Raw genomic sequence first — 26,450 nt, 5'->3', positions numbered from 1 at the left:
TGAGTTAGTAAATTATGCATTCATCTTATAATTTTTAATATGACATCTATTTCCTTTATATAAAGGATTCAAACCTCTCATTCAATATTAGTATGAAATTACATCTATTATATTTACTATCAAAATGCACGTGAAATGCACATGTATTGTAGAAGTAAAATGGCACTATTATTATTTGCATAGTGTGGAGTGTTTAAATTATCAAAATAATAGAGGGAAATTATCATAAATATATCTTAATTTTAGATTAATTAGAAAAAAAAATCTTCATTCTTTTCTAAATTTCATTCACTTTTTTTTTATTTTTCGTATTTTGTTTTACCAAAATAACTTTTACAGTAGTCGTATTATCGTGAAGACATTATTACGGTATAGCAATAGTTGTGATGGTATTAATGTTTTGGAGGCATCACGGTACTTAAAAAGTTGTAATGCCCTTTAGACATGATATTTAAAGTGTTGTGATAACCCAGATAGGTAAAGAACCGTAATAGTCTTGCTACATGACTTACCTTGGAACTCTCTCTCTCTCTCTCCATTCAACTCTTGCCACATCAGTTACCGTGGAACTCTCTCTCGTTCTCTCCCTCCCTCTCTTTCTCTCTCTCAAAGATCTTGTATATAATGCTCGATCGGAGCAAAATACATTTATTCGTCAGGCAATAACCTATTTAGGAGAAATGAAGAAAAGTAAAAGACCTTACCTGAAAGATAAAAAATGGGACAATCGACATGAAATCACAAGGGGTGCTTATTAAAATTCTCTAAATTTCTTCTTTGAGTTCGTAAAGAACCGTGATGGTTATTAGTCATGTGATACCTCTTTGGATCATCACGGCACTTTAAGTATTGTGATACATTTAAAGTTTATTACAGTATTTTAAGTATCGTGATGTTTCAAAACATTAAGGTCATCATGGCACTTGTTCTACAATGAATGTCTTCACAATAACACAATTACCATGAAGGCTATTTGATCAAAAAAATACAAAAGGTGAAAAAAATAATGTAGAGGTTTAGCAAAGTGTGGGGATTTTTTCTAATTAGCTCAAAATTAAAGTATATTTCTTATAATTTCTTCAAAATAAAATTATGTGCGGGTTTGTTATAGAGGTAGATTCAATACTCTATCAAAAACATTTGGAATATCACCAAATTTCACATAACGATAATACTATTATGAAAGAAATAATGTCCTTCATTAATTCCGTACTCAAATACATGATTTTCCATCAAAAAATTCCTTATAGCTAAAAAAATATGTAAATAAAAGAAAAAATAATTTGCTAATTTCATGAATGATTCAATTATTCTTCCATCCAATAACTTTATAATAATAATAAAATCAGTAAATGATCAACAAAAATTAAAACATACATGATTCTCAATTTCTATCATAAACAAAAATCGCAACATATCGTAAATCTATTTTTCAGAATCTGGTTAATAAATCCGTACTCCAAATACTTAATCTTCTACCCCAAACACTTAATCTTCCATTAAAAAGCGCCTCCTTATAATAAAAAATAAAAAAATCCATAAATGAAAGAAAGGATACTTGATAATCACACAGAGAGAGAGACAGACTGCATCTAATAAAATGATTTCTATCTTTGAAATCCCCCATATAAAAGACAAAGCCTGGTCGTAATTTATCCATCTAAAAACTATTATAATAAGGGATATGTAAACGATAAACAAAAAATAAAAATAATAAATAATAAATAATAAATAATGATTGTCTCAGTTTTCTCTTTCCTATCTTCTTTCTAATCTTCTTCAATTTAATCGATCTTCTCAATTCCTCTCGATGGCCTATGATTTCATTCTAAATAACATGAGTATCCTTAAGGGCCTGTTTCATAACAGGAAGGTAAACATTCTCTAAAAATTTGAAGTGCTGCATAAAGGTTGCGCGCTCACAATTGGGCCTTTTAAGCTAAAAATCGAGTAAAAACTGGCAAAAAGACCACTAAATTTACATCCAGGGGTATTTTTGGATTCTTTAAAAAAAGGGAGAACCAGAATTTTTTTTGAGGTGGTTGAAGCTTAACTAAAGTGTGTGCAGTTAGCAAACAAACAAACAATAGCTCGCACTCAATAGAGCCCCCAAACATAGTCCAAAGGGTTTAAAGAGTGCAGCCTTGGCTAAGGCACTTTTGTGTTGATAAATTTAGCAGTTATCATAGACAATGTTTTTGTCCCTCTCAAATGCGTGTTTATCTATTTTGTTATGAGCCTTTTTGTAGGACTGAGCCAAGTTCATCATTTCTCGATGTTACGGGTGACCTCATCTTTGATGAAGGTCCTATTTTTTATAATGAACAAGGTGGAATGATAGAAGTTGGCCTTGAGACAGCAAAAACATCTAACTTTAGCATCAATGAAGAGATGAAGAAGGAAGGTGTTGACCCAGACCTAAAGGAAATCAAGCCTATAGAAATTGTAGGGGGGAAATGAAATAAGGTAATGAAGGAGGTACAAAGCAGGGAGGCTAGAAATACAACATATGAAGATTTTGAAAATATGATTAAGAATTACAAAAAATGCATGGAGGCTGATGATGAAGATGCATCTTATTTCACTAATAAAAAGATTGTGCCTCCATGTACAAAAGATAAATAGTCTCTTTGTAGACAATCCATTTTAATAACTGGGTTGGATCCGGATCAAATCCAATTGTACCCAGATCCGATCGGAATTGCTATTCGTAACCAAACTTTGGATCCACATCATATCAAAATCTTGGATACATACCTGGATCCGAATAGTGTCCGAAATTTAGGTTTCGGATCTAAACTAGATAAATTCTCAGCCCTACATTTTTGCACTACACATGTTGCTTTCTCTCTGCGACTTCCTTGGAAAAAAATTTCCATCGAATTTTTGTTGGGTCTCTCTCTGCCCTAATGATTTACAGCATTCCTCTGCCTCCTTTTTTGTATTATTAAACTGGGGCATAAAAAGCCCCAGTTACCCATATGCCAATTTCTCTCACTAATTCATGTGATTAGGTGAAACAAATGGCGGGATGGTGGCAGTGAAACAAATATAAATCCCTTGGGCCTCTCTCATCTCCTTCATCAGTCCCTCTTCCCCCTTCCCCTTATTAAGAGAGAGCCATAAGCCCCAATAGGTTGCTCCAACCCCTTTCAAGCACTCTTTAGTTTCCCAATTCTTAATGCCAAACATTTTCACATTCTCTCTTTATAGGCCTATTTTGATTGAAATCCTACAATTATTTACCTAAATCTGTCAAAAATGTGAATAGGTAAAGTAAATGAGAAGTTTTTCCACACAGGTGAAAGATGAGGTAATTGGAGAAGTGGGGTAGAGAGGGAAGTAGTTTGAGAATGAGGATTTGGGGTTGAGGTTGGGGTTTAGCTTATGAAGAAATTATAAGAGAGGTCCAGGGCCGAAGCCGTGAAGGTGGGGAGCTTGGGAGATCCTGAAGGAGGATTAGAGGTAAGAGATAATGGGGGAGGAGAAGACAGAGGAGAGAGAGAAATGGAAGCATGTTGGGTTTTGCGGCCCGAAGGGCCTAGAGAGTTTGTAAATACGCTATTTCACAATGAAATATGCATTTTAGTGGAAGTGTATGTGTTGATTGACCAAGGGTTGTGCTGTTTATGGCCGTGATCATATTTAAAAACTCTAAGCGCTGAGCATGTGGCATTACCGAGAAGGTTTTGCAATGAGTCATCCCTTGTTGAGGTCGGAGAGATTTCCAATGATCATATTTGTAGATTAGGAGAACTGTGAGATTTTGCAGTGGGTCTCCTGTGTGCGGTTGCCTATGAGCAATGTTATCAAGTTTGCTTCGCTTTGGCGGAAGCCTTTGGTTTTCCACACGAAATTGAAATGAAGCGGAGAACAAATCACTCACTTCGGCAAGATTCGGGGTACTTCGTGTTGTTTCGAATGCTTTAAGTCAATTCGAGTGAAGAAATGAGATTCGACTAAAAAAAACAGAGGCGAAATTATTTTTTTCTCTCCTTTTCGGGCAAAATCAGTAATTTGATATCTCTCTCTCTCTCTTCTCCCTCTCTCTCTTATATAAGGTAAAACACAAAATTCAAAAATGTTTTACCTTCAAATGTTAAAAGGTAAAAAGGTTTTTACAACCTACTCTCCCTACTCTGGTGCACGAACCGTCTCCTCTTTCCACCCTCAAGTTCAAGGTCTTTCTCTCTCTTCCAAAAATAGTATGCACTCTCTCTCTCTCTCCCTCTCTCCTCCTAAGTTCCAATACGGTGGTTGGACAAAAACACATTTGGTTGAATTTCAATGTGGCAGATAAATTCATATATCTGCACGGCCCAATCAATAGTTCAAGTCAAACACTCCCATAATCAATCTCCTCTTTCGAGGGTCCACTTCAACTATTCGTATAATATAATGTAAAGAATACTTAGGAGTTGAAGAGAAATATCCAATATGTTTTATTCTTTTCGATTTCAATAATCCATATTTGTAGCAATGAAATACTATTGTGTTGTTTGTTCCTACCCTAAATAGATACAATCTATTACTAATATCAATGATCTATTTTCTCTATAAATTAAATTCCCTATAAAGGACCCAAAATATCTTGCTTACGTAACATTGGAAAATGCATTAACATAAATACGGCAGTAAGAAGAGGTAATACAAAAGTATGTAAACTATAAAAACTGGTCAAGTTAGATTGGCCCATACACATACACACAAACTATAATCTCATTCAAATAATGTTTAAATGTTTGTTTTGTGAAATGGGTGACTGATAATGTTATGTGACATTTTGTTGTGAAATTTTAGTACTTGTAATTGATCTCTTTTCTCTAAATCTAATTTTCTGCCAATTTTCTTTTGAATTATTTGATGTATTTTTTTCGTAATATATGTAATTTGTCCATTCTTATATTGGGATATTCATTTAAAATTTTAAATTAGGATATTGTTTGTTGGGGGTATACACTATACGTGTGATTTGTGGTAGTGTTTTTTAATTGGCAGAAGAGCTAAAATTTGTGTCATATTGAGAATTTTGGACAATCTTCTCTCAGATATTTTCTTTAAACTGAGGTGATTTTGTTTGTTTGTTCGTTGTAATACAATTTAAGAGCTTCATTTCAACTTTTTGTGTTCCCAAAACACAAAGACCTTGAGAATCATGTTTTTTTTCGAATAAGTCGATGAAACCTTAACAAAAAAATCATGTTATCTTGTACTATTTGTGCTTTCATTCAAATAATTGACAGTCTAAGTAAAATCAAACTTAGATGTTAATCAAATGTTTTTTCATTACCACAACTGAGTTTATTAATATCTTTTTTTTATGCATATTATAAATGGATGTTGTTATATGGATTGATCTCATCAAGCCATTGTTATAAAGCTATTAATTTCTAGAATATTTTACTTGAAAGTTGAAATTGTCTTAAATTATTCCTTTGTAGCTGTGTGTAAGTCATGTCAAGCTCTGCATCTGGATCGACCCCATTAGCAGGGATAGCAAGTTCTAGATCCTCTGACCTTGCATGGGAATACACAAAGGCAGTTCCTGCAGATCGAAACCAATGCATATGAATTTTTTGTGAGAAATTAATTAAAGGGTCTAGTATATTTTGATTAAAGCAGTGTCTTGCCGAAGTGCAAGGTAATATTACACCTTGTAAGGAAGTTTCAGCAAATGTTAAATGGTGAATGCAACAGGCTTTGGGTGAAATCAATTCTCAAAAGCAAAAAAAGCAAAGAGTCCACGATATCATTGAGAATCCTTGAAGACCCCAAACAATTAGAGAACGTAAAGAGTTTGATTATGAAGAATATGACGGGATTGAAATGGTGTCTGCTTCTATACAACATAATGTAGTTCGAGGGAGAGGAAAAGAGAGAGGTGGTGGTAGAGGCAGTGGGGTTGGAAAGAAAGGATGAATGAGGGGCTATTTTGCCCCTAGGACCACACCTGCAGGACAACCAAGCATAAAAAGTGCTTTAGCTTAGAAATAAATTATTGAGTAGGTATACGTGGCTATAGCTTGATTTATGTATGATACTGCTATGCTATTTAATGCAACAAATTTACATAATTTTCAACCGATAGCTAATGCAATATATGTCATTGGTCATAGTTATAAAATGCCAAGTTATCATAAGCTAAGGTGCAAGTTTTTGCAAAAGAATGTGATTGAGGTCACCAACTTTTTTGATGAATATAGGGAGTCATGAAAAACATCTGGATATTCTATTATGGCATATGGGTAGCTAGAGAGAGCAAACCGAAATTTAATCAATTTTTTGGTTTATTGTCCCAAGGGTACAATGTTTATCAAGTCTATGGATGCTTCTAATATATCAAAAACTGATGAGCTTCTTTTCGGTTTGTTTGATGATATTGTCAAAATTATCAGTCATCAATATGTGGTTCAATTCATAACTGATAATACGACAAATTACAGGGCGGTTGGACTAATGTTGGTTGAAAAGTATAAAACCATGTATTGGACGGCATGTATTGCGCATTGTATGGATTTGATTTTAGAGATTGTAGGAAAACAAGAGAAATATCTAGAAGATTTTCAATTTTGGGACATTCTAGAGGTCCTACAGTTGGCAAGAAAATTTACAAAGTATAAATATAATAATTTACAAAGTATAAATATAATCACACACTGATTTTGAGCATGATGAGGCGCTATTGTAGAAGGGAATTGGTTCACTCAGTTATTACACGCTTTGCCACCAACTTCCTTAGTTTAGAAAGCCTAATGAAATCAAAGCTTCCCCTTGGAAAATGTTTGGGTGAAATCACAACATACAAAAATGAGGGCCGAGAATGAGGTCTCTTAGATAATTTTTTATTCTTTCTTTTGGAAGCATTGTAAGCATGTGATAGATGTTAATTGAATCATTAGTAAGAGTTTTACGCCTAGCTGATGGTGAGGAGGGGCCTGCAATGGGGTACTTTTATGAGGCAATGGATAGGGTTATAAATGAGATATAATGTAGGCTTAAGAACATGAAACCTCTATATGAACTTTATCTGAAAATTATTGATGATGGGTGGCAATCTCAACTTTATAGCTCCCTCCATGCAATAAGCTTCTATCTTAACCCAAATTATTTCTTTCAAGCGTCTCCCTCTAAGCAATTAGATGTGACAACAGGATTGGTTCATGCCCTTGCAAGGCTTGTACAAGATAAATATATCCAAGACAAAATCAATATGCAATGTGAAATGTATCTCCGACGGCAATCCGCAGCCACTCTACACTAAGTCCAGATAAAATTTCATTCTTGCTTTCCTTCTAATTATTTATTTTAATGTCTTTGATTTTACATTTCATGATAATGATTAATTTTTACAGTTGCATGGTAATCTCAATTTAGCAACCAATGTCGTGAGTTACAATGCTTTGCAATTAAAGTGTTGAGCCAAACTTGAAGCACTACTGGTTGTGAGAAGAATTGGAGTGTTTTTCAGTGAATCCACACAAAGAATAGGAATAAAAGAAGAGGAATAAACTAGAACATAAGTGATTAAGTGCTCTAGTCTTTGTCCAATACAATTTAAAGCTACGAAAGAGGTAACTTGCACACTTCATATTTGATGATTATTTATATTTCTTCTATTTAATTATGAATTTATAATATGTAGTGATACATTTGAATTTGTAAATTCAATTTATACAATGTAAGCAACATAAAAGGAAGAGGGGGCCGACCACGGATCCCATTAGCTTAGATTATATTCATAATACTAACAATTTGGGTGTGGAGCTTCCTAAACACTTTAAGGGAGAAGACTCATGATGCGCAGAAGTTGAGCCGCCAAGAGAAGAAGAAGAAGGGATATATGTGCCCCATGTTGAAGGAGGATATAATGTTGATGTTGATTATGATCATGTTGGTGTTGACTATAGTGATAATGTTTTTGGATCTCAATGATGACATTGATTGATTAAAATTAGGATTTAATTTTAAGGGACTATCATGTTGACTATAGTGTTGACTTTGAGGGAGAAGACTCACAATGCGCAAAAGTTGAGCTGCCAAGAGAAGACGAGGAAGGGATATATGTGCCCCATGTTGATGAGGGAGGATGCAATATTGATGTTGATTATGATCATGTTGGTATTGACTATAGTGATAATGTTTTTGGATGACAATGATGAGATTAAAATTAGGATTTAATACTTTCTCTATGCTCTTTTTTTGGTTACATTTTTTCCAATGTACATTTGGACTAGATATGGAGTTATGGACTTCATGAACTTTATTATTTATATCTTTCTTTTTGTGTCTATATACTATGTATGTACATGAATGTTTTTGGAACTCTATGGTTATAGATCCGTTGACATATGTTTTTTACCACTACATTTGTAATTTTTTATTTGGAGTAAACCAGAAAATGATGGATATTCACATATTTATTATCATTTAATGTTTATTTGAAATGTAAAATGATGAATACCGAAGCTTTAACTTAGCTCTTTATGATTATGGCTAATCATTGGTAATAGTATTAACATATAAGTTCTAACAAATTTCTATTTTTTATTTTTTTTTAGTTTTTTGCTTTTTAAAAAAATTCACTTGTAAAAATATTTTTTTAAAAAAAAAATTGTTTTTTTAAAAAAGACCGAAGTCTTCCTTCAAATCACCGGATTGTTTCATTTTACATGCCAAACCAAAGCAAATTTGACAACATTGCTTGTGAGAACAAGGGTCAAAGCCTCAACAAGCTTCTGCACGATATGCACACATGACATCCACATTACTGGGAAGCAGAAGGACACATGTACATATACATAGAGAGAGTCACTTTTGCACTATAGTGACGAGTGCTAAAATTGCTCTTAAAGGGGTGAATTGAAATCTACATTCTAGGATCATGGTCTCACTGTTTATTACTTAATTTTTACAATTCAATCATAAAACCCTATTTTGAGACTGTGGGTCATGGGTATTAGAGGATTGGATAAGAAAATAGTACTAGATCATAGTCTTTTAGGCGAGTGAAGTATCATTATTGTCACTTATTTTGACTCATTGGTACTTATCCACTCTTAATATATTTTATTTTGGTATTGTAAATAAATATTTATTCAATTTTTAAATATTTTTAAAAATTTTAAAATATTATTTCTACCATATTATTCATTAAAAGAGTATTTCTAAAATTTCATAATATAAAATAACATATGTGGAATCAAGGATCCGGGCCCAGTGTGTTTTTTTTAGTTTGGGGACCACGTGCCACCCTAGGGGTCACCCTAAATTCTTATTTTTTTTCTTAAAACAAAAAGTGGGCACATCACTTTTTGTGGAAAAAGGGGGCAAGCCCCAATTGTTTTTTATACTTGATGGGTTCAAACTTTAAATAAGTTAAGACATGAAATAGAATTCAAAATAGATTTGGTTTCCTATCATCATAGAAGATCTGTGATAAATATGGATTGTATTTCAATTTTAAATATAAATTCGACTTGTTCAATTTCTAAAAAGAATAAGTTCTTATCTTTCCACCTAAAATCATGATGCCTGATTTGATTAAATATCTTTTATGGCATAGATTTCATAATTTTCCTAAAGGTCAAGTTAAACCTAAAATCATGCTAGCTATTTTTTTTTATGGATTGCTTTGATTAAATCTCTTTCACCCGCATAGATTTTTTAATTATCCTACAGGTCAAGTTAGAAATTGGATAAGACAACTTATATTGAATCACATTTAAATTAGGAGATATGTTTCATTTTTTATTTAGACCTATGTGAACCCCTTATCTCATGCACTTACTCCCTCTCTTTTCCCATCCTAGATTTCTCTCACTCTCAATTTTTTTTAATCACAGGCCTCCCCTCTCTTGACCCACAGGGAGGCACGTCACTCTCTCTCTCCTCTGTATTTTGTGGTAAAGAAAAAAAATATAAGATGTGCTATAGAGAAACGCTAAGCAAATGTTTGTTGTATTTTGAATAAAGAAACCCAACCTAAAGAGATATCAACTCATAGATTCTACCTTAGTTTGTTCCCATAGGGTTTCTATAAATCATAATTTATCTTTGCATTATCTAAAACCTTAGAGAAAGAAGTATTGCCTACAAAGCTTCTCTATCTCAGAATTTCTAACAACTCTTAAAGAAGTAAAATACATCATCAACTAAAGAATCGAGTGTAGCGTGTACCAAGTCCTAACGGATAACTCCAGGCACCTTCCAGTAAGCATTCCCAATAGTTTCAATTAATTTTTATTATTATTTCTTATTTTCTGTAAATTTTTAAGATTGTATTTTGTGCTAAAACTTATAGTGGAAGTTAGTTTAAAGGCCCTAGATAATTTTTATTTCACTTAATAGTAAAAATAAGGATCATGTGTTGTATCTAGGAGCATTATTTTAACAACAAGATATTGCAGAATAAAAGTAAGATATTTTTTAAAAAAATTAATGCCTTGAGTCACCCATTTCAAGACATAGGGGTTAGAGGAGGTTTGTGAATGAGAGGCCGTTTTGGGGGTTCTTAGAATTCCACATGGGCTGAAAGGTTGGAATCAACATTCAATTCTAGTTTTAGAGAGAGAGATAGAGGATGGAGGGGTTTGTGAATGAGATAGCGTTTTGGGGGTTCTTAAAATTCTACATGGGCTGAAAAGTTGGGATCAACATTCAATTCTAGTTTTAGAGAGAGATAGAAGGCTTGATTCCAATAGTAGAGAGAGAGAATTTGGGGGTTTTTTAAATTTCTACATATTTACTTTTTATCTCACCTCTCTCCCCTCTTTCTCTCTCCTCCTTTTTGTCTCCCAAAAAGGGTTCTCATCAAGAATTAACCAACGCGTTAGGAAGCTTCATTGCTATATTTTTATTGGGTCCCCATTTTGCACCGTCCAAATAAATGGACGGAGCAGATGGTTGCAACCCTATCTCAATAAATAGGGCCGCAGGCTTATCAAAACCACAGCCATTTAAAATCCAAAGGGAATAAAAAAAAGTTTGAATTGGTAGGGGCTTCTCGTTTTGTTCCTGAAGACTAATATTTTGTCTCTTATTCTTCACCTTTACAAAAAAAGAAAGAAACACTACACACTTTAATTACCTTCATTTCAGTATTTGGATTACCATTTTGGCGTGCTAAAAAAACTTTATTAATTCATTCGAGCAATAGAACTTCTTAACATTGGAGCAATAGAACTTCTTAATTCATTTCTTAGCTTTCTGCTTTAAAAAAAAAGGACAATTTTGCTTTTAAAAAAATGATCTACCTTGCTTTAAAAAAAAATCATTTTCATTGGGGGACCATTGCTTTATTGATCTCTTAGACATAGTTTTGCACTTTTTTTATTGTCTCAAAAACTGAATTTGCTTTTTTAAAAAACCATTTTCTTTTTAGAAAAGGGGGACACTTAAGGCCATCTTTCTTTTAAAAATAAAAATAAACAAATGTATTGCCAAAAAATTTCACCTTTAAGACCATTTTCACCTTAAAAAGAAAAAGTCTGCAACCTTCTTAGGGGCCGTTTGGATCCACGGAAAAGGATTGTCTAGAAAAATCTATTTCCTTTGAAATATATTCCTGAGAAAAGCATTTCCTATAAAATAGATTTATGTTGTTTGGATAGTAGTATGGTACATGGATGCATAACATTTTCATGGCTTTTTGTTTTTTGTTTTAGTTTTTTAGAGGCATTTAATTGTATTATTTATTATAAAGTCATTCTTTTATTAAATTTGTTATAGTTTCTCTCTCTAAAACTTTGATATAGTTTTTCTCTCTAAAATTTTTCCGGTAGTTCCTCTATCTAAAATTTGATATAGTTTCTCTATCTAAAATTTTAAGATACTTTCTCTCTTTCTCTAAAACTCGAAAATTTTGAGACAATTATGTATTTTCTCTATCTAAAACTTAAAGTTTGAAATAGTTTCTCCCTTTAAAAATTTAGAGATGGTTTCGATCTTTGAAAATTTGCAAGCACTTTCTCTCTATAAAACTTAAAATTTGATGTAGTTTATCTAAAAGTTTTGAGATAGTTTCTCTCTTTAAAAAATTTCAAGTACTTTCTCTTTGAGATAGTTTTTCTCTCTAAAATTTTATTTAGTTTTTTGTCTAAAATTTTAAGAAACTCTCTCTCTAAACTTAAAAATTAAGATAGTTTCTTTCTCTAATAGATTTTAAGAACTTTATCTCTCTAAAACTTAAAATTTGAGGTGGTTTTTTCTCTATTATTTTGAGAAAATATATCTCTCTAAAATTTTTGAGATAGTGTCTCTCTAAAAAAATTAGGTACCTTCACTCTAAAACTTAAAATTTTAGACAGTTTTTTTCTCTACAAATTTTCAAGTACTCTCTCTCTAAAACTTAAAATTTGAGATAATTTATCTCTAAATTTTGAGATAGTTTTCTTCTCTCAAATTTGGTATAGTTTCTCTCTATACAATTTTAAAATACTTTCTCTCTCTGAGACTTAAATTTTGAGATAGTTTCTCTAAAAACTTTCGAGGTATTTATTCTATCCAAAACTTAAAATTTGAGATAGTTTCTTTATTTAAAAATTTTGAGATATTTTCTTTGTCTAAAATTTTTAAGATAGTTTCTCTCTCTAGAACTTAAAATTTGAGATATCTTCTCTCTCTTAAATTTTTTATATAGTTTATACATCTAAAAATTGTGCGACAGTTTTATTCTCTAAACTTTTCAAGCACTTTCTCAATCCGAAAAGATAGTTTCACTTACTAAAACTTAAAATTTAAGATAGCTTATCTCTTAAAAAATTAGGTACTTTGTCTCTCTAAAGCTTCAAATTTGAGATAGTTTCTCTCTATAAATTTTGAGATAGTTTATCTCCCTATAATTTTTTAGGTACTTTTTCTCTCTAACATATTATATAATTTAAGATATTTTCTCTTTCTAAAAGTTAAAATTTGAGATAGTCTCTTTCTATAACAATTTTGAAGTAATTTCTCTCTATAACTTTTCATGTAGTTTCTTTCACTAAAATTAGGCATAGCTTCCCTTTTTAAAATTTTAAAATACTCTCTCTACAAAGCTTTAAAGTTGAAATACTTTTTCTCTCTATTTGTGGAGGTGTTTTGGCATAATTAATTGTATTTTTAAAGTGGGTGGTTTTTATTATTAGGGTAAAAGGCAAGGATTTAGATTTCCTTATTTTAAGTTTGAAATGAGGAAAATAATTTTTGGTGGCAATACTTTTCTGTCCAAACACTAGAAATGTGTCATCTCCATGGAAAAATATTTATGAAAATGTATTTAAATATATCCAAACAACATCTTAGTTTAAATAAATAAATAAATCCACTTTATTAAAAAAAAAAAAATGGCATTTCCCTAAAAAAAAACATCTGCTTTAAAAAAAGAGGATTTTGCATTCTAAGACCATTTTTTTTTTCCAAAAATAAATTCCTCTTTTGCTAAAAAAATAGCTTTTTAAACACTAATTAGTTTCGTTTGCGTCACTTGGTCTTCTTTTGCTTGCTAGGGAAAACAATAATTGTTTAGGAAATAGGACTTTCCCTCCACTTCTTCCCATTAAAAAAAAGACAAATAAAAATAAAACTATTAATTCCTATTTTGCTAAACGATTCGCATCTTAAACATTTTTTTGTTTTAAAAAATATAAAAACAAGTATTAAATAAATTATTCCAATGCAAAATCACTCTTTTTCCCCCCCAAAGAAAAGTGGGAGAATATATTAGTAAGATTTTTGTAACTACCTCCAATATATTAAAAAAAGTGCCATTAAATCTTAAACCTCTATCATATCAAATTTTAAAAAAGTTGTGCTAGGGTACTCACATTAACATTTTATAATTGTACTAAACAAAGTTTGGACATTCATATACCGTTGTTTTGTGCATAGAGCATTTTTTAGTACGGGTATGTTTTACCATTAGAAGGGATGTGACATCACCTACATGTGCGCATTAGTGGCATTTAATGTTCAATTTGGGTGATGTCACACCCCTTCTAATAATAAAAAACATCATTACAATGATAAAGTATTTATATATGTCAGAAATATTTACGCACGAACCAAACATACCCTAAGTGTCTAAAATTTGTTGAATACAATTATAAAATATTCTATGATGGGAGCACTTTGATCTAACCTATTTTAAAAAAGCACTTCCATGATATTCTTACAAAATATACTTCTCATATTAAAAGTTAGAAAAGCAACCGATCGTACATACTATTTTGAAAAAAATTTACTTTTTATTTTTAAATTTTATCCAAAGATTTCCCCTGAATACAATGAAGACCCCCAAACACTTCCCTTTTAGACCATAAAGAAGAGCGAATCTAACAATATTGCATCCAAGCATCCAATGCTACACCCATACCTAGTGTATGATATTCCCCAAATATCTTATCTTATCATCAAATGCCTAAAAGCCAAGTTCCACTTGAGCTTGAAATGAAAAACGGCTATATGCTCCCATTAGAGCAAAATGTGCATTTGTTACTTCAAGCAAGACATAGCTAGAAACATATATGAGAGCCTAAATTATGGTGAAATAACTATTCAATCTAGTCCTAAAAAAGAAAATCTTCCATATGTATTTGAGAAGTGCATGAGAAATTTACATTCTAAGATTTCTCACATGAAGATTACACACAAACTGTTTGATTTTTTGACACTAAGATCTAGGTATTCATGTGGTAAGAAATCCATTTTTTCTGAACATATTTAACTAATGACTACAAAATGGAATCACAACTTTGACATAGAAAAGGGCTATTTGTCTCATGATAGGTTGTAAATTTTTCTCACTAAGAAAGTGTAGCACATGCACTCAAACTTCACAACTTTTTCAGGTTGAGCAATTTACTACTATCACTTATGTAGATTCTAGGAAAGTTTAGGAACAAAACATAAAATAATGGTTGAATTACCTCGTGGTCCATATTTTTCTCATTTTTATACTTAGGTCCTACTTTTTGGTAGTTTTTTATTCTAGTTTTGCTCATGGTTCAGTGCTGGCAACATCAATAAATCATTTTTTTTTGGGTGACCTTTAGGGCGGAAAAACATCGACCGTCCTTCTACCAATCTAGCTGAAGAATGGGCAATTTGATATTGCTGATATTGAACCGCACCACACTCGAACCTTTTTTTAAGTATAGGATAGTTTTATATTAGTGATATCGAACTCCCTTGTATTTGGGCTACATTAATGTGTGGGAGGTTTGATGTTGCTAATGTTGAACTGCTCTAGCCCCATGTACGGGGTGGTTTGTTTACTAAGGCATTATACCCCCCTAGAGGTCATAAACAAAAGAAGAAGTAATTCAATATTGTCAACATCAAACCGGTAGAAAAATTGAAAATAAACCATCACAAAACTATGACTAAGGTGCAGTGATTCTATGTGTATATTCAAATTTGTAGTAAGTTTTCTTAGATTCTAAATGTTATGTCATGCAAAAAGCATGCAATTGAATTGTTATCTCGTTCACAAAGAGGTTACAATCAGCCCTCCTTGTTGTATATAAAACTGGGTAGCTGAAAGTGCACTATTGTTCAGGTTCAAAGTTCAAAATATAACTTTTAAAACTCGACTTAAGTTTTTACAAATTTCATCTACTACATGTAACATTAGTATTACTATCCTTAAATTATACTATCATATCTTTCCATTTCAAATGCTTCTTCTAGATGCACCATGCTTCTTTCTCCCTCTCTTTGCCTGGTGATCACTATGCTCTCTGCCCTCTATAACCACTTATTTTTTTGGAGAAGTATTATGTGAGTCAGGGGCTTGATTATAACATGTTATCTTTTAAATGGATGCTAGGAAAAAGCAACCTTGCCAAAATCTAAATAAAGGGTGTGTATCCCTAAAATCCTAAAGAACCAAAAATTCATGATTGAGATAGAATTTAGGGTGAGATTCATGTGAATAGATGAGTATGTTGACTTAGAGAAACCCACACACACGTCTGCATATGTTAATCGCCTCTCTAATAATGTAGACCTGGAAACAGAATTTAATTTGGGATAAGGTCTCCATCCCCATTTCACCTATCTAAATGAGTTCTCTATCCAAAATCTATTTTACATATGGGTTTTGGATCTAAAATTTTAAGATTGAAAATCTAAATGATGATAACTACAAAATTCTTAAAAGAAACCTAAAATTTTAAATATAAAAGGACATATTTTTTTGAGAGAAATGATCTTATAGGACCCTCCCTCACCCATGTGTGCAGGACCCCAAATGATCACTATTAAATTTGGTACATATCTATAGAAAAATCAAGTCCCACACCTATGTGACAACTTTTCTAGAGATCCGTGCCCACTTTAATGGTAATCTTTTGAGGTCTTACACACATGGGTGGGAGAGGGTCCTATAGGATCATTACTCTTTTTTTAATATTGTAGTACTATTCACCTCAAAACTATGCCGAAAATACGTTTCTAGTGCCACAAAACCTAGCAATGATATGAAAATCTATTGTTTCCCCCCAATTATGAAATGTAAAGTTCTAGATAAGATTTTTCAAAATGTTTGATTGTGGTTTCTTTCTACGAAAGAAGGTTTTAGGGTTTCAAATATCTGGCTGAATGTGAAGAGTTTGTTACATCAACGGATTTCTAGACTGATAATTCGATGTCAATGGATCCTACATAGTCCTCGATGTTTTAAGTTGAATTTTGATGGTAATTCTGGGAAACCCAAGACATGCTGGTTTTGGTCATGTGATTAGAGATTATCAGGGTGTAGAGATAATCATTTTTTGTGGAAATCAAGTAGAAATGTTATATATGCTTCAAGGTTCAAAGCTGTTAAAGGATCGTTGTGATCAATTCGCATGGTTGGTGGAATGGGATTCTCTTAATGTATCAACTCAATGTCTAGATCTAGTAAAGCCACCTTAGAGCTTGAAAAGGTTTTGATCGGAAGCTTTGGATATTTGTCACAATAAAGTAGTGGCTTTCAATCATGTTTTTAGGGCAGTGAATGAGATGGCAGAGTCGCTGGCTAAGGATGAAATATTAACTTCATCTTTGATGATCAATTCCTTATCCTTTTAATTGTTGTGTTTATCATCTCTTCAATGTAATTGTTGGGGTGATTGAGTAATAAAATCATTGTGATCTTGTAAAAAAAAAGAGTTTGGAATTCAAAATTGACATAAAATAACATTAAATGACAAATAAAATAAGGAATTAAAGCCAAGACAGTAATATTAAGATTAATACAAATTACAAATATGAAAACGAAGTACTTATATCAGATAGAAACTACACTAGCAAACCACACCAGCACACCAATCTTCTAAACACTAAACACATTTAAGACCTTTTTACAATCTGTGAGAGAGAGAGAGAGAGAGAGAGAGAGAGAGAAAGACAGATAGATTGAGGAGAGAAGACTGAGTGAACTCTTCCCCTGCGATGTCTTCTCCAGAGGCGGAGATCCTCCTCTTATAACCTCGGACTTCAAATTTCTTTTAGTCTAGTTTTATTCATCTGGGAATGTCGGTCCATCTATAATCTTCTACGTGGAAAGGTGAAGGATAGTGATTGTCGGTAGTGTCGGTGATTGTTGCCACGTAGAAAGTTTAAGAATAATATCCTTTGTCCTTTTGATTTTTGTCGGTAAGATATGAGCCGTAGGATGAAAAGTTTTTACTTTAGTAAAAGTATTTTGGTGGGCCACGTGTCCTGGAGTTTGGTGGAGTTGTTTCGGCCCATTAATTGAGTGGTGGCAAAATTCCAGCACTATCATCTTCATTTTGATCTCTATCGTCTTTGCTTATAAATATGAAATCTTCTTCATCGTCAAACATAGATAGTAGCTTTTTTCAAAGCCCTTCCTTTGATAATTTAGGATTTTCGAATTGTATGAGCCTTAAATATGAGGCAGTACCAGTCGGTTGATCAAGTCTTGGTGTATTAACCTTGATCTTAATAATTTTGATAGTTTCAAGGATTAAGTCTATGATATCAAAGTTGTCCCACCATTTTATTTATACATTTCTTTCTAGATGGTGAATATAGTCCCAATTTTCATCATCTTCGGTAATGGAATAGGTTTATCTGAGTATCCATGGGATTTCATATAAAGTGGTAAAACGGATTAATATTTCAAGTTTCGACCAATTTTTATTAGCTACCTGGAATTTAGACAATGAACATTGTAAAGGTTTAGGATCAATATCTGGGGCAGAACCTCAGTATAACATCCATTTTTTGAACCATGAAGGAATTTCTTGAAGGGCTTCATTAAGCTTGAACATGATAAACCAACTAGGGGTACTCTGCTTATTTTGAAGTAATAGAGTCTTTTCCCATGCTTCAATATAATCATAATAATTGTAACTCTTGATTTTAGAGTAGCTTTGTTTAAAATATCGAGGCTTAAGGGGATCAAATCCCCAGTCCTTGTAGGCCAGAATTTTCTTTATTCTAAATTTAGGATAAGCAACAATATTATGTCCCCTGTATCTCCGGATGATTTATACGGATCATGTTTCCTTTATGATTGTTTCGTAAAAGAGTTGTGGTTTGAACTCATCTCTTAGATGCATATGATTGACTAGAGAACTTTTTACGATTTCATCTAGATTGAGATGAAGGTGAATTTTATCAATTGTCATAATAGGGAGATATGATTTTTCCCAATATTTTGAATTTTCAGTAGATTGTATTAAGTCTTTAGATGTAGTAAGACTATTTTCTTTAAGGTTGACCTGTCTTGAGGTCTCGCCTGGAATTTTCGTCAGTTCTTTTCCCTTGGATGCCCTGTAGGAATTCTCGTGTTAAAAAATCAAGTAAAGAGTTAGTATTTCTGACAATATGTTGGATATGAAAATCAAAGCTGGCTAGTATGGCCTATCATCTTGCAAATATATGTTTTGATACGAAGATTTTAACATCTTTGGCTGCTTTGCAGCCTGTTCTGATTAAGAACTTTTGATTAAAACTATCATCTTCAAATTTTAAAACACAACAAACAATAGAGAGGATTTCTTTTTTTATTGTAGAATAATTTTTTGAGTATCATTCCACTTTTGAGACATAAATCTTACTAATTGTTCATTTTTTCAATCAAACATTTTTTGCTTTAGAATAGCTCCAAAACCAATTTCAGACGCATCAATTTCTATAATTTTGAAAGCTTTAAGATGTGGAATTGCAAGATATGGTAGTTCTTTTGCTTTAAGCTTTATTTTACGAATAGCTAAAGTATGTTTTCCCCCCCATTCTGGAGAAGTTTTTTTTAGGTGGTCATAAAGTATAGCACCGTCTTTTGCAAGATTTTTATAAAAGACATAAATATAATTAAGACTTCTCAAAAATCGTTGTAATTGGGCTACATCCTTAATTTCATTAAGAAAATGTTATGCAAAACTGATTGCCCTACCTATGGGGATGGTAGAATGGTTATGGATATTGTGACTTAAAAATCAAAATTTTGTTTGAAATAATTGAATTTTCTTTCCAGATAGGGCTAGTCCTACACTTTTAATTACCCGCTAAAAGATTGTGAGATGTTTCCAATGTTGCTATATTGATCAGAATAAATTAACACATCATCAATATAAACAATCATAAATTGGGTGAATGGTGTGAATATATCATTCATAATGTGTTGGAATTAAGAGGGAGCATTCTTTAATCCAAATGGCATTACATTTCACTCATAATGTCTAAATGGTACAGTAAATGTGGTTTTATATCTATATTTTTTTGTAATTTGAATTTGTCAGAATCTAGATTTCATATAAAAATTTGAAAATATTTGTGCTTCATAAAGTTGATTAAGTAAATCCCTCTTACTAAGGATTGGATATCTAATCCATCTCAAGATTTTATTTAAAAGCTTATAATTAATAACAAGTCTTGATACTCCTCTTTCTTTTTCAGAGGCTTTTTCAATATAAAAAGCTAGACAACTCTAGGGTGAATAAGAGCTTCTAAGTTTCTTATTAAAAAGATCTTGGATCTCTTTTTTACAAATTTCTAAGAGGCGGCTATTCATTTGAATAGGCCTTGATTTTGTAGGGATGAATTTTTCATTGAAGTCAGGCTCGTAAGGTAATTCAGCAATATTTTTTTTTCTTTCCCTAAAAGCATTTGGGATTTTAGCACAAATTTCCTTTACAAGCTTGTTTTTAAATTGTACAATTTTGTCTTGGACTAAGGGGCTGTTAATCTTTTCTTGTATTTGTTTGGTTAATATATCGTGTTTAAGCGTATGGAGGAAAGATTCTTTATTTCTTTTTAAAACCATAACTTGATTGATTTTTTTTAGTTTTGGTTTGTCAATAAATTCAAACTTAACTTTATGACCTTGGATCTCAGATTAAATTCCTGAGGAGTCTATAGATTTTATGGGATAAAGAAGACTCAGGAAAGAAGTTCCTAAAATTATTTCTTGAGCTAGACCTTTTACCATAATAAATGGCATCAAGAAACAAGCTCCATTGTTGCAAACAACAGCTTCGGAAAGCTTATAATTGATAAAAAAGTCTTTTGCCATTAGCAGTATTTAAGACTTGAGTGGTCTTATCGAATAATCTTGACGAGATAATGTCAACACAATTGAGATCAACACCTGAATCAATGAGGGCTATGGCTGAAAAACTGTATTATTTGGAGACAACAATTGTAACTTTGGTATGCCATTTTTTAGTAATAACTTTATTTATCATGTTAATGTAATTTAGCTGTTTAAGATCAATTTTTTCAATTATGTTAACAGTCTCATCTTCATTTTGTGTATTCTCAAATTCATTTATTAGATTATCAAGTGATTGGAGATTTTCTAAACCAGAAGTCTCAAGAATAGTAATTCTATTGTTATGAGCTTGCAATTCTTCTTTTAAATTTCTTATTTTAAACCTCAGCTCAGAAATAGTAGTCTCATTTTAGAGATTATTTATTTTTTATTGACTCTATCAATTATTTATTTGAGATCATAAGTAGGTTTAAAGAGTCCATGAATTGTCTATGTCTACTATCTCTTAAGCATAAGATGTTAGCAGTTTGAAGCCCAACCCTGGTTAAAGGTCTAATACCAACTTGAACAAGATCAATATGAAGATAATTATATTTTTTTCTCTTAAATTCTTCAATACAATATTCGTTTAATAAATTTTTGGTAGTCTCAATATGTAAGATAGATTTGGTTTTTTCTTCGATTTTGATTGCATAATCACTTTTGAATTTAAAAGTTCTTTTAGTATATATTTCAGAAGTAAAGACCTTAGGGATCTTTTCAATGTAACTGTTGGGGTGATTGAGTAATAAAATTATAGTGATCTTTTCAAACAAAAGAGTTCTACATACAATGACGTTCAAACAAATCTAAAAATACTTGAAAGTCTTGAAAATAGACAGTACAGATAATATGTTAGAAGATGAAACTCTTGGTTTTTTTTTTTAACGTCTATGAATCTTGAGGCTGATTCGAGGGATTTCCATCACAAAAACAACCTTCTCTAAGTCCACCTTATAATTTTTTTCCTATTTAAATAAATGAACCAATGTCCATTCATTTCTTTGGCACCACGTTCCGTGAACGGTCGAACCAATGTCCATTCATTTCTTTGGCACCACGTTTCGTCAACGGTCCAAATCCAAGGGAGCAAATGCGCAGTTCGTTCCCGTTACACTGTTTTTGTTTTTTTAAAGCATTTCTTCTTCCATTGCTCACCGCAGTGGGCGGCGCTTAACTTCTGAGTCAAAACCCTAGAGCTGCCCGAAGCAAAACCCTAAAAAGATTCAGAGCTTGTGTTCCTCATACGCAAGAAACGAGTGAACTGCAACAGAGGCTCTGAATCTTCTCTCCATTCCATCCAAACAACACCCTATACTCAGTATTCTAAAGCTTCACATCATAGCAGTTTTCCTTCAATTCGCGAGGTCCATCGGTACCTATCCGAGCTCCTTTCGTTCAATTTTGAGGTCAATCGGAACCTATCCGAGCTCCTCTCTTTCTAATAAAGAAAAGGCCCCAGCCATGGAGGAGGTTTGTGAAGGCAAGGATTTCTCATTCCCTAAACACGAGGAGAAGATTGTGGCCTATTGGGAAGAGATCAAAGCTTTTGAGACTCAGCTCAAGCTTACAGAGAATATGCCTGAATACATTTTCTATGACGGCCCTCCATTTGCTACTGGTTTACCTCATTATGGCCACATCCTTGCTGGTACTATCAAGGACATTGTTACCAGATACCAGTCGATGAATGGCTACCATGTGACTAGAAGATTCGGGTGGGATTGCCATGGATTGCCTGTTGAACATGAGATCGATAAAAAGCTTGGAATTACGAGCAGGAATGATGTTTTGGAAATGGGGATTGACAAGTATAATGAGGAGTGTCGAAGTATAGTTACTCGCTATGTGGGAGAGTGGGAGAAGGTGGTTTCAAGGACTGGAAGATGGATTGATTTCAAGAATGATTACAAAACAATGGATTTGGAATTTATGGAGACAGTTTGGTGGATATTTGCTCAGCTTTGGGAGAAGGATCTGGTATATAGGGGTTTCAAGGTATAGTTCATTTGTTGTTGGTTTGATTTTTCTCTAATTGTTTATTACCCGTTGAATTGGGTTTGATTTTTCCGATTCTTTACTCTTCATGTGCTTTAGGGTTATATGCATTTCTATACGCGCTGCAATGCATTTTACATTTCCTTTGATAACTAAATTTGTTTTAGGCACAAGCAATTTGGAGAGCTAAAATATCGATAATGAAAGTGTTTTAGGCACATACAATGTGGAAAGCCGAAATTTTGAGAGTTTCAATTGAATGCACCAATAAGAACTGGGCAGGACCTTTGCTCTCTCTCTCTCTCTCTCTATCTCTCTTTTAAATCAGTAACTCTGCAGGACCTGTTGTTGCATGCTTGTCATTTCTAACTTTTGAAACCAGTGGATGTTGGCCTTAGTTTATCTAATTTATCATGTTGTAATCCATGCGTTCACATGGATTTTTCAATATTCTTTACACCACCTTTACTGTCTTGATTTTATTTTGACATATATATTGACTGGCTTGACATGTTCATGTTTCAGGTTATGCCCTACAGCACTGGGTGCAAAACACCACTTTCAAACTTTGAATGTGGGTTGAACTATAAGGTAATGCTATGCTTTTATCTCTTGTTATTTCTAAATTGATCTTTATGCTTTTATGTCCCATTAACATATATAATCATTACAGAATGTTCATGATCCATCATTAATGGTGGCTTTTCCGGTAATTGGCGATCCTGATAAAGCAGCTATTGTGGCATGGACCACTACACCTTGGACTCTACCAAGTAACCTTTGCGTTTGTGTCAATGCAAATCTGACCTATGTAAAGGTCAGTGTTTATGTTCTTCATTGTGATACTAGCTTATGTGATATTATAAGCCTCATTTTCATTTCTTATAGAGTGATTTAGCAGTGTAGGAAACTACGACTCGTGGACGGAACTCCGCCGTGGGTTGAACCCGAGTAACCGGAGTAACTCAGGCTGAGTTTCAAGTTACTTGGCTCGAGTTGGGTAGTCTGGCCAGGCCAAAAAGTGTTAAAAAGAATAAAAAATACAAAACAAATCCCAAAAAATATGGAAAATATGTTTAAAGTAAAAAAAAATCTAAATGAAAGTAAAAAAGTAGTGAAAAAAATGAATTTGAAAAAAATCAAATTTTCACCAGGGGTATTTTAGAAATAATAAAAAAAGGAAAATGTAAAAATATTTATTCATTGTTAAAATACTTTCCAATCTTTTTGCCAAAATGATAGAAAATATAAAAAAACCATATTACATATAAATTTATTTATTTATTTTATATTTTTTGAATTTTTTTTAATATCCCCAAGCTTGAGCACCAAATTTGCTCGGCCTCGCCACCTGGCTACTTGGGCGAGTCCCGGTTGGCTCCCCTGAGTAGTCGAACACTGTGATTTAGCACTGTTATCCAGTTGATAAAGAATACTACTGTAAGCAAGCTGAATACTAGCAAGAGAGGAAATGAAATAGTTGTCATGCGCTTCTAAAATTTCGAAATGGAAAAAGAAGGTCTATAATTGGTGTATGCTTTTTATTCTAACTTTTATTCATCTGTTTAGAGAGCCCTATGTTGTCTTTTTCATAGAGAATCGATGACTTAATATTAAGTATTCTTACAAAAACCCACGAGTTGTGGGCTTAGGCATTGCACAGACTGTGTGCTTAAACCGTAAAACCAAAAAATAAGTATAAAATATTTGGGGGAGAACGGGAAGTTAGAGAATGAAAAGGAGGGGGCTAGCGGGGCTGTGGCTTGAAGGTTTGTACCAGAGAACTCTGGGGTGAGGAGAGCCATTCTTGTAACTCCTTGTTTTGGGACAGCCAAATCTGAGGTACTTGACCAATGAGTGCTGATCTGTGGCGCTGACGAGAGAGCTTGGCAAAGGGCCATATTTGCTCTTGGGATGACCCATGGTTTCGGGGAGGAGCAATGAGTGGATTAAGGTTCTTTTGTCTAACTGTGATTGTTGCTTGGGAAGGTTTTCTGATCTGAAGGTTGAATTAAATGCTTGTAACTGTGGTAGAGAGGTGTAGTTGAAGGTGTGAATAGGAGAGGCTTGGCTCAAAACCTTCTCTGGCTGGCATAATGAAGACATTCTAGGAGTAAAAGACAGCAAGGGAAAGCCTATGTTAACTTCCCTCTCTCCCCTTTCCCTCTTCCCAACAAGGGAGAGGAGGGAAACTAACTGATTATGGAAAGGAGGAGGCAAAGTAGAGGAAGCTGTAGATCAATGGGGAGACAGGAGCCATGGGATAAGTTGTTCCTCTTTATCAAACATCCAGTTCTATTGCTTGTCGGAATCATTTCTGCTTGTTTTAGTTCCTTACATTTTCTTTAGCTTGAGGCTTGAGTTCAAGATACTTAATTTTGGTTTTGGGATTAGGGGCATAATGTGTAAAAATTCAAGGTCGTCCGGAAAATCAGTATATACTTTACATTCACAACATCTAATATGGGACCGATGGTATGATTCCAAACAAGTATGATACCGCCCTGGTGGTTAAGTTGATAGGCTAGAGTGATGGTTAGGGTTTAGGATGCTAGATTAGATTTATGGTAAGGCTTGCGAGAAACAAAGATCAAGATTGGAATAGGTGCCCTTGGGTTAGGAGAACTAGAGTTAGGGTATGCAAGATGACATGCAAGTTTGGATGGGTTTAGTGTTTGGTTGAGGAAGGATGTGAATTTAGGATTAGTGTGGTTCTTTTTGGTTTGGAAGGTTCGGAGATACATGGCTTAATGTAAGTTAGGTTTAGTTTTATGAATCAGTAGATGATGGCTGACTGTTATGGAAAATAGGGGATGGTTGTAAGATATAAAGATGGAACTAGGATTTAGTAGGGAGATGGAAGTTGGCTGAGTTGTCAGGAGTTTGGGGTTGGGGTAGATGGTACTTGATGGTGGATGGCATAAAGTTCGAATCAGGAAGTGCTGTTGATGGGGTGTTAGATTGTGAGGGATGAGATTAACTTTTGAGGACGGCATGTTTAGTACTAGGAGTTGGGGTGGTTTGATGAGAAGGTTGGTTTGGTTATGGAACGAGAGTAAGGATGATGTAGGTAGGTGGTTAGGGTGAGATGGATAAGAAGTGTGGGATGAGATAGGTGGGCTCAGATTTGGTGATTGTGACGCATGGCTGGTTTGAATGAAGTGACAGTGTGCTCCATGAATGGGTTAAAATATGGAATGGGGGGAAGGCTAAGAATGGGTGTCAAGTAATTAAAAGAAGGGGGCCCTATTTATTATATGGAATCTACCATTGTTCAAAAAAGCGAACCGCCCAGCGCCTAGGCGGTCCAGAAGGCCTGGGCGCATTGCCTAGGCCTAGGCGGTCAAATTGGGCGGTCCGTCCTTGAGCGGCTGCCTAGGCGGTATGGAACCCGTCTAGGCGGCCACCCAGGGCCTGCACCCCGCCCAGAGGCTGAAAAAAATGAATTTTTTTGTTTGTTTTGTTATTTTGAAAGATTTAAAGGTTAAGAATGATGGCTTTTAGGTTCATTTGAACTCTAAACCCACAAGAAGCCCCTTCAGATTAAAAAAAACTCCAAAAAACTACATTTCATTGGATCGATCATCAAATCATCGAAGTGTTTCTCAAAGTTTGGAGTTCAAGCAACCAAAGTAAGTGCATTTTTTAGATTGCTTGCTTTATTTTGAGATGTCTTCTTCAGGAGGTAGTCAAAGTGGAGATCCGGTTTGGAAATATGGATACAACCCGAATCCAAATGACAAAAATTGCGTTAGATGCAATATTTGTGAAAAAGATACAAAATGAGGCATAAATCGGTTTAAGAAACATCTTACCGGTATTAAGGGGGATGTTACCCCTTGTAAAAATGTTCCTGAAGCTGTCAGAGAGGAGATTAAGCAATTTTTAAGTTATGTAAAACAGAAACGAGAACAAAATCCTTGTCATAGAT

The 26,450-nt window shown here is 33.4% G+C and overlaps 1 protein-coding gene across 2 annotated transcripts in view; it reads left to right on the top strand.

The window, feature by feature from the left end:
- Window positions 1-21,679: 21,679 nt before the first annotated feature.
- LOC18443658 (tRNA synthetase class I (I, L, M and V) family protein) overlaps window positions 21,680-26,450 on the top strand; it is a 78,817-nt gene continuing 74,046 nt past the window's right edge. For both annotated transcript variants that reach the window (XR_016055945.1, XM_006853840.4), the window contains exons 1-3: window positions 21,680-22,519; window positions 23,045-23,110; window positions 23,193-23,336. Coding sequence is in view for 1 of the 2 variants with exons in the window: in XM_006853840.4 (XP_006853902.1) it covers window positions 21,986-22,519; window positions 23,045-23,110; window positions 23,193-23,336 (744 nt within the window). In the remaining variant the exon portion in view is untranslated. The remainder of the gene's footprint in view (window positions 22,520-23,044; window positions 23,111-23,192; window positions 23,337-26,450) is intronic.

This window comes from Amborella trichopoda, chromosome 5 (assembly GCF_054954075.1).
Source record: "Amborella trichopoda isolate Santa Cruz 75 chromosome 5, AtrichopodaSantaCruz75HAP2 v2.0, whole genome shotgun sequence".
Classification (NCBI taxonomy): domain Eukaryota; kingdom Viridiplantae; phylum Streptophyta; class Magnoliopsida; order Amborellales; family Amborellaceae; genus Amborella; species Amborella trichopoda.
Note: the sequence above shows the minus strand (reverse complement) of the source record. Positions and strands in the feature narration are given on the sequence as shown.